At 43.6% G+C, this 13,752-nt stretch overlaps 1 protein-coding gene across 1 annotated transcript in view; it reads left to right on the top strand.

Moving 5' to 3' along the window:
• LOC127212233 (rho guanine nucleotide exchange factor 28-like) overlaps positions 1–13,752 on the top strand; it is a 102,671-nt gene that overhangs the window by 53,576 nt on the left and 35,343 nt on the right. The window contains exon 3 of the mRNA XM_051172277.1: positions 1,460–1,753. Within this exon, the coding sequence (XP_051028234.1) occupies positions 1,460–1,753 (294 nt within the window). The remainder of the gene's footprint in view (positions 1–1,459; positions 1,754–13,752) is intronic.

Genomic DNA, 13,752 nt, shown 5'->3' with positions numbered 1-13,752 from the left:
AGTTTCAGGACAGCCAGGACTACACAGAGAAACCCTGTCTCAAAAACAAAAACAAAAACAAAAACAAAAAACCAACAAAATGAACAACAACAAAAACAAGCACTCAAACAAACAAACAAACCTACTGCTGTATTTTGTTAATGGCCCCTGTCATCTTGTTGTTGGTCCCTTCTACCCTTGTTACTCTGGCAAATAAACTGGCATACTTTCTGTTCCTACTTTACTTTTATTTTCTACTTTAATGAGAAACTTATAGAGAAATAATAAAAATAACAAAAATGCCCCTTCTCATAGGAAACCTTTTATTTCTTTTCTGTTTACATGGAAGGGTCAGCCTCATGGCCCTCTTATGTGTAAAAGCAAGCCTTTCTCCTAATTTTGTGGCCTGCTCAAAGTGAGGGCCCTTGTCTTCATTTTGACAGGTTTCATGGGGTGAGTGACAGTATATTTTCTTAACATTAAATTTCCCTGGTAATAGCTTTACTGAGGTGGCCTTTGAGCGCTGGGAAATGGTTAGCTTTACCAGGGTAGCCTATCAACCACTGCAAATATGTTCTGCAATTTATACTAGATAGGTACAGTCTAATGGGGTGGCATCTTCTGAGCCTCTGCTTTGGAGAGTCATAGTGAGGAGGGCAGATGCTCTTGGTCTTTGGAAACCTGGCATTGTAGCCTCTGGGGGAAAGCTTAGAGTGTCAGGCAGGGGAAGAGGACACAAAGCCATGAGCACTTGTACAGTAGGTACATGGGGACCTGAGTGGCTCTTCTCAGTGCAGCTGTCATGGTCCCAGAGGTGACACTCTTGGAGATTCTACCAAAGGCAAAACACCATGTAGCTGGGAAGAAGCTCACCAACCTTGGTGAGACAGGAAAGCAAGGCAAAGAGGAGTGTAAAGACAGCAGGGAGGAAGGCAACCTGCCACAATGGAACATCTACAGGGCATTGGAGCCATTGCTGACCCTGGGAACTCCTGTTTTCTGTTGGGTGTGTTCATCTCCATAGCCTCTAGTTAGTGGTCATTACCCCACATCCCAAGCATCCCTGTGGAATTCGGGTGCACTTCTATCGGCTTCTAAGTCAGATTTTAGAAATCTACTGCCTCAATAAATGACTAAGGGCAAGTGGTCCAGTCGCCGGCAGAGCAGAAAGAGTGAAGATCCTCAGACTTGCAGACTGGAATCCAGGGCTTAGGCAGAAGTGGAAGGTGAAGCGTAGCAGGTGACAATGCTTGGTGGAAAGAGACTCTGAAGTTCTCAGAGCTCCTAAAGGATCATTTAAAACTCCAGAGTCACTGAAAAGAAACGATGTCAGCTCATAATTGTCCCCCACCCTCCCGGGATGGTGGCATTTACAGATGACACTCAACTTTCCGCTTGTTCCTGTAGAGTACTTCCCAGCCAGGGCTTCTGTGTGACTCCTTCAGACATGGGTTGGATGGTTCATTTTCGTGTCTTCTAGGCCACTGGCTTCAGGAGACGGTGATGGTGTCCGTGTGCCTCTGCTCAGAAGGGTACTCCCCAGTGACCATGGGCTCTGGCTCAGTGACCTACGTGGACAACATGGCCTGCAGGCTGGCTCGTCTGCTGGTCACTCAGGCTGACCGTCTCACGGCCTGTAGTCACCAGACTCTGCTGACTCCGTTTGCCCTGACAGCAGACGCGCTGCCTGCCTTGGATGAGGAGCTTGTGCTGGCTCTGACCCAACTGGAGCTGCCTTTAGGCTGGACAGTCCTGGGAAATGCCTCACTTGAAGGTAGGTCTGTGTCAGAGACCTCTGATGTGTGATATGTTTAGAATGTGCTTTACAGTTTACCGTCTGTCTCTCTGGGTAGATTTTTCTTCCCACCTCTTAGCTGAGCCTTTAGCCTTGGGGTGGTTGGGTTCTTCAGCCATTAATCTTGCAGCTGGCTAATGCTTCTGTGCCCAGGAGATCTGAGGAGGTGACATCAAAGGGCTTTGCTCAGAAGAGGTAGACTGTTTCTTTATGGCTGACCCTTGAGCCCATGCCTTTGGATCGTGGCTCTAATTCCCTTGGCTCGTTTCTTGCCACAAGAAGGGACGTTGTAGCCATTATCCAAATAGGAAGCAGGCACAAAAGGGGGGCTCTGTGGAATATCGGAAGAGTGTAGCCTGGAAGAAAGGTAACAGATGAGCTGACATCTCAAACAGTGTTACGAGTCTGGGAGATGACATGGCTCAATAGGACGTGCTTGCCGAGCAAGCTTGAAGGCCTGAATTTGATGGAGCACCGCATGAAAAGGGGCCATCTGCAGCCCTGGCACCGGTCTCTGCACCAATGGTCTCCTTCATCCCCCAGTGGCCACTGTTTCTGTGTCACATGTTCTAGTTCTCCCTGTCTTCGTTGTCTTCCTTCCCAACCCCCTTGATTTGTCTCCTCCTCTTGTCCCCTTCTGGTCTCTTGGCCTTTACTAGTATAATGATGACGTGAGGAACAGGCCGAGGGTTGGGCCCGTGAGATGTGTATTGTATTCCTGGTGGGGATACCCATCATAAGCCAAATCCAGTTTCCTTCCTAGTAATTGTGTTTTTAAATGTACTTATTTGAAGCGATTGAAACATTAAAAAATGTATCTTTTGCTATTTTTCAAAACTGTTGCTGGGTACTATGTAGTGTTTTGATATGTGTGTTCATTATGTGTACACACATATCAAATGTGTGTTAATGTTTAAATCTGCTTAAATCTGCTTACATCAAATATTCATCATTTCTTTATGTTTATAACTTTTAAAATGCAGCTTTTTGAAATGAATAGTTGCCGTTACAACCCTTTGCTCCAACCTAGCTGTAGCGTTAACACCTGTTGCTCAACATTTTCTCCTTGTCACCCTCCCTGGCCTCTGGTGACCATCCTTTGATTCTCTGTTTCTACGGCATACTTTTGGAGGGTCTACATGTAGGTTAGATCGCGTGGAACTGGTCTGGTGTCTGGCTTATTTCTTGTAACACAGTGACCTCCAGGTCCAGCTATGTTGCCATCGATGACTGGTTTCATTTCTTTTATGGGTGAATAGTATTCCATTTGTATATGACCACGTTTTCTTTCCCCACTCATCGCTTGTTGCCAGTTCCATAGCTACTGAGACAGGCGCCGCCATGAGTATGAGAATGTAGGTGTCTCTCTAGATAGCTGATTTTATTTCCTTTGAGTATCAAGTAGTAGAATTACTGCACCACGTGTTTGTTCTGCATAGGACTTTTTCAAGATCCTACAAACTATTCAGCAATTATTTTTGTACCTGTCCAAAAAAAAAAAAAAAAAAAAAAAAAAAAAAAAAAAAAAAACTATTTTAAAACTTCTTTGTTCATCCTCTAAATTTGTCGTCTGTTTTTCATGGTCTCTTTAGGTGTAGATGTTATTTTTACCAGAGGAGTATTACTTAACTTTGATAATAGCTTTGCTGTAGAAAGAGTCTGACCTAAGGCCCACCATGGAGCATTACTGGGTTCCTTTGTATTTTGTGGTAAATATTGTACTTTTTTCTTTTTGCCTCTGCTGATTATCAGGGACAGACAATGAGGAGTGAAGCACTGCTCCTCCTTAGAAAAACAGGGTCTCCCATGGTGATGTCTGAGCCAAGCTGCTCCTTAGGGTCACATCCGGGTCTGTGGTCTTACAGCAGCTAGGGTCTGTGTTGATATCCATGGCCTGTGTGCCACCAAGGGCCATGTGGATTTCTGTTGTCTGTTCTGCAGCCCGAGGCCATGCTGGTGTTCGCGGGTCATGCTGTAGCCAGGGGACATACTGATGTGAGTGGCCTACACTGCCACCCAAGGCCATGTCGAGGCACCCCCTTGTCTGGGGCCTTGGTCCTACTGTAGCAGGGGGCCATGTTCGTGCTCTGTGCTGTCGCCAGAAAGTGTGTGGTGGCCCATGATTTGTGCTCCCAGCAACTGCAAAGGGCAAGGAGGCCACTTTTGCTGTGAAAGCGATGAATGCTGATGTGTAGGTGAGAGGAGGGGACATGGAAGGCTTCCGTGACAATCCCACTCTCCACAAAAAGGAAGCGCCTAGACAGGGAGCCACTGATGAGAACTCTTAAAAACTGTGATGGTGATGTTGCAGTGTAGAGCTCTACAACTGATGGCTTCTGGCAAGAGTGTGGGAGGGGGAAGGACTCCGTTCTATTTAAGAAGTAGGCCACTGAGAGTTTGATCTTGCTCTTTTAAGTATATAGATAACAGAAAGTGAAGTTTTAAAAAATTATTATTATTGTTATATATATATATTTTTTTGGTGGGGGAGGTCACAAGGTGAAGGATGGATATGGAAGGATCAGGAAGTGAATGTGGTCAGGGTGCATGATGGGAAACTCCCAGAGAACCAATAAAAATGGTATGGTGGGGGAAAGAAGAGAAAAGAAAAGCAAGATCTCTTCTTGGCCTGCGTCTTACCCATCATCAGTCATAATGCAACTTTGTTATGCACGCAAGAGAAGGAAGTGTCCCAGGCTTTATTTAATTTCAGGCCTTACATTAAGCTGCATATCTATTTCATAAAATTAAACCCATTTCTTCTGCAAAACAGCATTCATGATAGAAGCATTTGCAGGGCCTCTGAACTCCTTGTTTGCAGTAAGATGCTGGGTGAGGTAATAGAATTATCCAAGAAGATGTCACAGCTTATCTGCTTTGCTTTGGCTTTCTTGCCTGTTTGTGTTTTGACAGACATGTTTTCTCGGAGATTGGCATAATGTAGACAATTAGGTTAGCTGGGATAAAATGTTCTAATGTCTTACTGATTTGTGCTCAGTTGACATTTGCATTGAAGCCTCCCTTCCTGCTCGACCAAATGGCTTTCCTGCATTTGTGTTTCCAGAAGCCTGACAGAGATTGTTGGTAAGCCAGGCTTCACCAGAGGGGGGCTGCCATGTGACCATCTCAGTTCTAATGGCACTGGCCTTGTGACCACAGCATATTCTTTTCCAGCCTACTGAGAGACACAGCTTGTCCTATGCGTGCTTTCTAAGTAGAGTGAGGAAAGACCCTTTTAAAAAAAGGTCATATAAATAGTATTTCTCACATATATTAATAGATACACATTGATACATTAATATATACATTAATGTATAGCAAATTGACAGATTGAAAAATTTGTTTTTGTAGTGTCTTAGTTAGGATTTCTATTGCTATGATGAAACACCATGACCAAAAGCAAGTTGGAGAGAAAATGGTTTATTTGGCTCATACTTGCACAGTGTAGTCCCTTATTGGAGGAAGTCAAGACAAGAACTCAAACAGGACCTGAACTTGGAGACAGGAGCTGATGCAGAGACCATGGAGGAGTGCTTCTTACTAGATTGCTCATCATAACTTGCTCAGCCAGCTTTCTTATAGAACCCAAGACCACCAGCCTAGGGAAGGTAACACCCACAGTAGGCTGGGCCATTCCCAATCAATCACTAATTAAGAAAATGCCCAACAGCCAGATCTTGGGGTTTTTTTTATTATTTTTTTCTCAATTATATTCTTTCCTTTCAGATAATTCTAGCTTGTGTCAAGTTGACTTAAATCTATCCAGAAATAAGGGCAAATTAATATCATGAAAGATGGATTTGGACCCATCTGCAGGTCTATAAGTAGACAAGGATCCCTTCCTTCAGGCCTTTCTAGACAGATGCTCTCTGTCCCTGATGGGATGCTTGGGCTCCATTAACACCCACTGGAAGCATTGAGCTTGGTTTTGTAAGAGTGCTGCAGAGAACTGAATCTACAGGGGAAAATTTTAAGTATTTAACAAAACAAAGTTTGATCTTTTAGGTTGCTTTATGAGGTTAGAGGGTGGTCAACTTTCTGCCTTTATATGTTATTCTACCCACAGAGGGAATTCAGAAGATAAGCCAATTGGTCCTTTCAGCTTTTCTTCAGGGCAGTCTCAGGTTTAGACATAGCCCATGTATCTAGGAGGCTATGAGTATGTGCTGGGTGAAGATCCATCATCAAAGAGGGCTGGTTGGTGGTCCTGATGAGATGGAGTGGAGGTATGTTAGAGAACCATATATTAAATAAAAAATATGTTCTGTAGCTGGGCACACTCTCTTAGGTTTAAACTTGAATCTAGAAATTAGAGTTACGATTTACCAGTCGCAGAATAGCTGTTCTTGAGAGCAAGTCTGAGCAGTGTCCTGTTTGTATGAAAACCAGTTACAGCATGATGAATAGGAACTTAAAGGAAAAAATAGTGGACGTTGTCATGAAACACACACGTAATGTACAGTACAGGGAAAGTAGCACAGCGGTGCTGTCACAGTGGAGATGGGCATTTAGCATGGTTATGCTCTGCTAAATAGGGTCATTAGCATCCCCAAAGAATATTCGGTTCTCTATGCATTGCAGCTAATGAGAGGAAGGGCATACAGAGCCCCCCAGAGCTTCGGAGGAAAGTTTGTAAGATTTAGAGTTCTTCTGTCACTACAAGACACTACAAAACTGTCTTGTTCGTCAGTGTTCACACATGATGGACATCTTGCTCCATGCCACATAGACCCATACCTTTCTACTAGGCAGCAAGGGAAAGGGGTCTGTGGGTCAGCAGTGTTTGAAGAGAAAGTTTGTCCTTTCTTTGCATGGGAAAGAGACCTGCAGCCTGCAAGAGGCCAGATTTGTGAGCACTTGAGATGGAGGTGGGCCCTTTTTAACCTTGAAAGCAGTGTGTTGGCTGAGGGTGCAGGAGGGAAGGAGAGCGAGGCTCGGGTGCAGGCACCATTGACTGGGCTGACTTCACTGTGTTCAATTCTAAGTGAGTAGGGGGGATGTGCTGGGCCATGAGGCTTGCTTGCTTCCTGGCCCGCAGATCACGGGGCCAGTCTGTTTTGTCACTCTACTTGAAGCTTTATACTGGCCAACAAGTTTCAAATGGCATGAGCTGAAATACTGGTGGGTAGGAAGCCTACACAAGACAGATTCGGTACAACATAGAAATTTCCTGCTTTTTTTTTTTTTCTTTTTTTCTTTCAGAGTTTTGAAATTATTGCATTATAGGAAACAGTGGATCCTGGCAGTTTGTATGTTTCTTTTGAAAAGCTTGTTTCTGTTTGTTTGTTTTAAGTAATTGTGTATGTACTCAGTGTTGTTTTCTAGCCTTCTGATGCTTCTGTATTTTCTATAGGGCACTTCTTTTCTGACATGTTAACTTCATGTTCTATTCTTTTGGTTGCTAAGGTAACCTTCAGGGTGAGTACTAATGGCAGGGACAGCATTCTTTGGAATGGTGCTTATGGTAAATGTCAGTGTCAAATGTCATCTCACGGCATCTTGGTTTGAGAGTAGGTATCCTTTAGGGAGATTTAAATCTTTCACTTAAAAACTGTTTTCATTGTCCTCCGAGCCTGTTTTAGGTTTTCCAGGAATAGGATTTCTGGTGGTAAAGAATACAATGCTGAACTGAATTCCGTGAGGAAAAGAACCTTGTCCCCTCCAGATGGTTTGGGTTTGTTTTGCAGCTTGAGTTGATGTCTCTTAGTGGGCATATTCTCCTTTTTAGAAACCGTGCCTTCGAGTAAAAGAAACATCACAAACTCTTTTTTAAAACATTAGCTTCCTGATGAGAGAGAGAGAGAGAGAGAGAGAGAGAGAGAGAGAGAGAGAGAGAGAGAGAGAGAGAGAGAGAGACACGGCTCGGTGGTTAAGAGCACTGGCTGGTTTTGCAGAAGACCAGACGGAGTTCAATTTCCGACACCCACATGGTGGCTCAAAACCATTCATAACATTTCAGGGTATCTGATGCTCTCTCCTGACCTCTACAGACACCGGGCACACAAATGATGCACAAACATGCAGGCAGGCAAACACTCATCCACATAAAATAAGTGTTTTAGAACCTTGAGCTTCTGTCTGGCAACAGTGGACCTTAGACTTGGAAGAAGGACTCACATCTGTATTCTCATATCCGGGAAATGGAACAGAAGGTTGTATTTGGGTCACTTTCTCTCCCAATTATAATTTTCAGGGGGAAAAAAGTAGTATAAATGGGAGCTTTTATTTTTGAACACTTCACCCTGGTGTGCTTCCCACTGCAACTTAAGCCCTGGGAGGCTTTGAAGTTCACCTCTGCTGGCCAAGTCCATTGCTCTTGGATTCTCCCAAACACACAGGGTGCTCATGGCAGCTTTTGATTGCACACAAGGGACTAGAATTGAACGTGAAAGTGACAGCATCCAAGGAATCATTTTATGGGTATTTTGAAATGGAAAAAAAAAAAAGGTGAAAAGTTTCAGTTTTCTTGCATTTCTTAATAGGATTTGGATGATGGTGATTGTTCTTGTGTTGTTGTTGTTGTTTTAATCACACATGAGTTTTAAAACTGCCAGTCTTTGATGGTTAAAAGCACAGTGGTTGAAGAGGTGAGTGGGAGAGACTGGAAGTGAATGGAGCAGAATCCATGATGTTTTGGGGGAAATGACCAGCTGTGTGCTCTGTTCAGGTCCCCTTTACTTGGCCCCAGTGACTTTTACAAAGTAGGAGCCCTGGTATGTGCATGAAGCTGTATAGATACCTCCGGAGTGATGGCTCAGGCTTTAGAGCACTGGCTGCTCTTTCAAAGGACCCTGGTTCGATTCCCAGCACCCACATGGCGGCTTTCAACTGCCTGTAACTCCAGTCTAAGAAAACCCAACACTTTCTTCTGGCCTCAATGGGCATCAGTCACGCACTTTGGGGCAGAGACAGACATACAAGCCAAACATTCTTATGCATAAAATCTTTAAAAAGTTTAAAAATAGAAACTGTAAGAGTCCTCTCTAATACCATTCTGCATTTTTACATACCTGTGCTCCCTCCCACTCCTGTAACTACAGTTGCTTTTATTTGTCATATGTATGTTGCGTGCTTGTGTGTGTGTGTGTGTGTGTGTGTGTGTGTGTGTGTGTGTGTGTCTGTCTGTCTGTCTGTCTCGTCAAAGCCTGAGATTGGGTCATCAGCCTGGGTCCTTAGAGTTTGTGCAGCTCATTTTCATTTTGCTTATGTCCTCCTTCCACCCTCAGTTTGTTGGTTTCCTAAGGGGTCTACTTTTTCATGTCCTCTTCTAAAACATTTTATTTTTGCATTATTTTTCTCTATAATTCTTTCTTTCCCATCCATAATTTATAGTAGGAGTAGCACAAATGGTATTAAATAAATCCATCCCTGAATCTTTAATAATGGAGCTTTAATTGTTTTGTATAAATCTGTTACCACTCAACATGTGACCCTTTATTATCTTCTTATTGTCTGCCTTAAGTGCACTGCAGCTGAGGCCACTTCAAGCCTTTGCATTATGGGAGAGATGTTGGCTAAGAAGGAACTAAAGTTTTAGAGGAAGAAAATGGATCTCAGTTCTTTTTCTTTTCTTTTTTGGTTTTTCAAGACAATGTTTCTTTGTGTAGCCTTGGCTGTCCTAGACTCACTTTGTAGATCAGGTTGGCCTGGAACTCACAGCCATCCACCTGCCTCTGCCTCCCAGAGCTGAGATTACAGGTGTGCACCCCCACACCTAGCTGGTATCTCAGTTCTCAATGCACTCCTTGCTTCCTGAGTGACCTTGCGCAATTGCGTAATATGTCAGACCTGTTAACATCGTTGTCACAAGTACCTCACAAGCATGGAATAAATGTGGCTGTGGTGGCTCATTTTTAAAATAAAATACGAACTTTATTGAAATATATTTTACATTTTATAAAACTTCGCCTTTGATACATACTTTTGTGAGTTCTGGAAATTTTCTATTATTTATTTTAAACAATATTTTTATTCATTCATTGGGAATATCATATACTGTAGTTTGATCATATTCACCTCTCCCCCTTCCACTGATACCTCCATTCGACCCTACTTCATGTCTTTTTTTTCCCCCATGAAATCCAATTTGTGTTAGTTGAATACTCGTGGGTGTGTGGTCACCTCCTGGAATGTGGCTGATCTAAATGGGGGGGGGGGGAGGGCACGTATCATTTCCTTAAAAAACAAAACCAAACCTAACTCTTTCTCAACAGCTACCCATTTTCAGTTGATCCTTTGCTAGAGATGGAGTTTCATGCCTGCCTCCCCCCATTGCATCCTGGGGTTTATCTGTCATGAGCGTGTGTGGGTCTGGTGACTGCTGTCATAACAACATAGTGTTCATATGGGCAGCTGCCCTGTTGCGTCCAGAAAAAATACTGTTTCATTTTAAACACCCACCATCTCTGAGTCTTAAAAATCTTTCCGCCCCCTCTTCTGCAATGATCCTTAAGCCTTGGGAGGAAAAGGCTGAGACAAGTAAATACATTTCTACTGCAGCTTCTTCTCAGCCTTTTCAGCTTTGCCCCTTGATACTGACTTCCTGTTTGGTCGATCCTGCGTCCCTTCTCTCTCTTCCCTCACTGGGGACAATTGTGCCCTTGCTAATTGTGCCCCTGACACTGAATGAGTTGGATTCACATGTCTCAATGATGCTATAGTTCATTCCCGAAAAGTTTAAGGTCTCTTAGCCTGGGCCCCGAGGCTCTGGCGTCCAGTACCCAGGCAAAGAGTAGAGCCTGTCCCGTTGTAGATCACTGGCTAAATTCCTGCAGACTTCAAGAGGCCAGTTGCCAGATAAATCCACACTTTTCCTGCTTGTCTGACACACACTGAAAACCGCAGTGCATTTTCTTTTGATGCCTAAGAAAACCAAGGTCTCTGAAAGGTCAACAAGGCATGGATGCATCCGAGAATTCCACTCACCTGTGGTATGAGGGACGAGCAGATGCTGCAAGCAAGTCCACCATAAATAGACGGTGAACTTGAAGAAACATTAGTTAACGAGAGCGGGCGGCGGGGGGGGGGGGGGGGGGGGGGGGGGGAAGGGTGGAAATGGATTTCATAGGCTAGAAAGAAAGTCTGGAGTAATTGGTGACCATGACACCTAATGATTGCCTGCTGCTCCAGGCAGGGGATTACAGGCAATTTGTCTTAATGGCTCATGTGGAGCTCTGCATTGATGCAATTACAGGGCATCCTAAGCCAGAGACTAGTTCCCTTCAATTACGCTTTTAAATGATAACCAGAGAAAAACAGTTTCCAAACACGCCACGTACCCACTTAGTGACAGCACACTGTGATTTCTTACATTAAAAAGATCATGGAGAGTTCTTTGGAGCTCTGGCCTATGTGTTATTTCTGACATTCTGAGGTAGTAAGCTAGGTGGATATCATTTTTCCCTTTTACAAGCCAGGCAATTCCCCAGAGTTAGGGCTCCCTAAGTGCCCAAATCCAGGTCTTGAGCCCCTTTGTTCATCCCGCTTTGTACTCTCCGAGGTTGTGGCTGGATTCTTAGTACCTGGTACTGTTGCTTGTGTTGTCCATTCTAGTTTGGAATGTCTCTAGATGTAAAAGCCGAAAAGGAAGTCTTCATCTTGGAGGTCTAATAGACTTCTTAGTGTTTCAACTATCTAGTTCTGGTTCCGGAAGCTAAAACATGGCCAAGCTCTGTGAGATGCCAAATCCATCTAAGTTGTAGGCACACAGTACAGAGCTTCTGGGGTGATGGTGGGCGACGGGTGTTTCCTGAGATTCTTCCCAGTTAGGTAGGATTACAATCTGACTGTCTCAAGTGCATCCGAGGCAGAAAGAAGCCCAAGGCAAGCATGGCCTGCCACTGTGCTAATGCCTCTCCATGCCTCCCTTTTGGCCTTATGATGGAGCTGTGGCTGCCCAGATGGCCATCTGTTCTTTATGATGCTCGCTCTTTTTCTTTCTCATTAGGATATTTGCAGTTGTGATTCCTACTTCAGGCTCACCAGCATCCTACCTTCTGTGTTGAAGGCTGGCTGCAGATCTACCACTGGAGCCCTGAGCGGACTTCATCAGTGGAGGATGCTGCACTGCATGCCCCTTGCCTTAGCTTCACTGACAACCTTGCAGACGTCTCAGCGCCTGTGTGTGTGTGTGTGTGTGTGTGTGTGTGCGTGTGCGCGCGCGCGCGTGCATTCCATGCCAGCTTTTCTCTTTTAATCTCCATATACATTTTGGTTAATCTTTTCCTCTTGTTTCTTTATATTTCGCTCTTTGTATTTGGTGTTCTACAAACACCTGTAAACTTCTATGTCATTACACCTCATAGGTTCGATATGCAGATATGTTTTCTTAGTGGCCACATCATTTCCTTATTTACTCATAGACTTTTTGTGTCTGAGACGTAGAATCATAGTTCACCAGACAACAATTTTATAGACTTTTATTTTATTCTGAACACAATAGCTGTCTGCTGTTCACAGGGAGGGGCCGTGTCCCTCTGCACTTGGGTTTGGCACATAGAAATACTAGCATTTAATATTTGTCTGCTGAATAACCTGGGGGCACAAGTTGAGGCCTGCTTGTTTGTGCAGCTTTGGAAATTGGAGTAGAACTTTCTTTTTAATGGATTGAATTTATGTGCAAGACCACTGGTCTTCAAAAACTTGCTATGCTGAACACATTCCTATGGCTTCCCTCAAGAGTTTTGAAATGTTACCAAATCCTGCTTTGAGTTTACTTGTGTTTAAAAAGCTCTTAAAAGTATCATTTGTTTCTAGATTTTTATCCTCATTGTGTGTTAGTTTTAGCCTTTTGCTAAGTGGTTAAGCTATTTCCTGGCTTAGCAGTTAGCACTCTGAGTGAAAAAGAACTTGCTAAACTCACAGGAGACTTCAGTCATTTTTGTCTTTGGGTAACACTCTTTTTTTTTTTTTTTTAACTGATGACAGCTCTCCAGAGAAGATTGCGAATCAGTCGCATTTTGACAAATACTGAGGTCAAGAGGCAGAACCCCAATTCTGATTTAGTGTTAGAGTCAAAAGGAAACATGGGTGCTCACACCTTTCTTCAGATGTCCTGATTTAATTATTCTGGGGAAGGCCTTGAGTGTTTGGCTATTTTTTAGAACCTTCTTCCCTTTTGTGTGTGTGTGTGTGTCTGTGTGTGTGTGTGTGTGTGTGTGTTTAGTGGCATCATTGCTTTCTGAAATTACATTTATTTATTTAGTGCAGGGCATATATGGAGGTCAGAGGACAGCTTGCGAGAATTGATTCTCTCCTTTTACCATGTAGGTCCTGAGGATTGAACTCAGGCCACCAGGCTTTATATACTGTGTCATCTCACTGGACTTGTAGTTTATTTTTATTATTATAATACTATTACATAAGAAGTTTATCCTCCTCTTCCTCTTCTTTTCTTCTTGTCTTCTTCTTTTCTTCTTCTTCTTCTTCTTCTTCTTCTTCTTCTTCTTCTTCTTCTTCTTCTTCTTCTTCTTCTTCTTCTTCTTCTTCTTCTTCTCTGTGAGAACAACATAACCAAGGCAACTTAGGAAAGAAAGTGTTTACTTAGGCTTACAGAAGGTTAGCGTCCGTGATGGCAAACCAAAGGTGTAGCAGCAGGAACAGCTGGGAGCCTGCATCTTGAGCCACAAGTAGGAGGCAGGGAGAGCTAAGTCAAAATGGCATGAGTCTTTTGAAACCTTAAAATGTGCCCCAGGGACATGCTTCCTTCAGGAAGGCCACACCTCTAATCCGTCCCAGGCAGCCCCCAACTCTTGAAACATATGAGCCTATGGGGACTCATTCTCGTTCTAGCCACAACAAATGATTATGATGGTTTTGTATTCTCGAACATTGAAGTTCTGTTTAAGGTTGAACTTTGAGGTCTTGTGTATGTTTCCTGACACACCATACTCATTGCTAGAGTTAATATGAGGAATGAGCTTTTTACGGGCTGTAAGATACAAGTTTATTAGATAATACCCTGTGTTCCCAGGTATTTA

This window comes from Acomys russatus, chromosome 30, assembly GCF_903995435.1.
Source record: "Acomys russatus chromosome 30, mAcoRus1.1, whole genome shotgun sequence".
NCBI classification, from domain to species: domain Eukaryota; kingdom Metazoa; phylum Chordata; class Mammalia; order Rodentia; family Muridae; genus Acomys; species Acomys russatus.
Note: the sequence above shows the minus strand (reverse complement) of the source record. Positions and strands in the feature narration are given on the sequence as shown.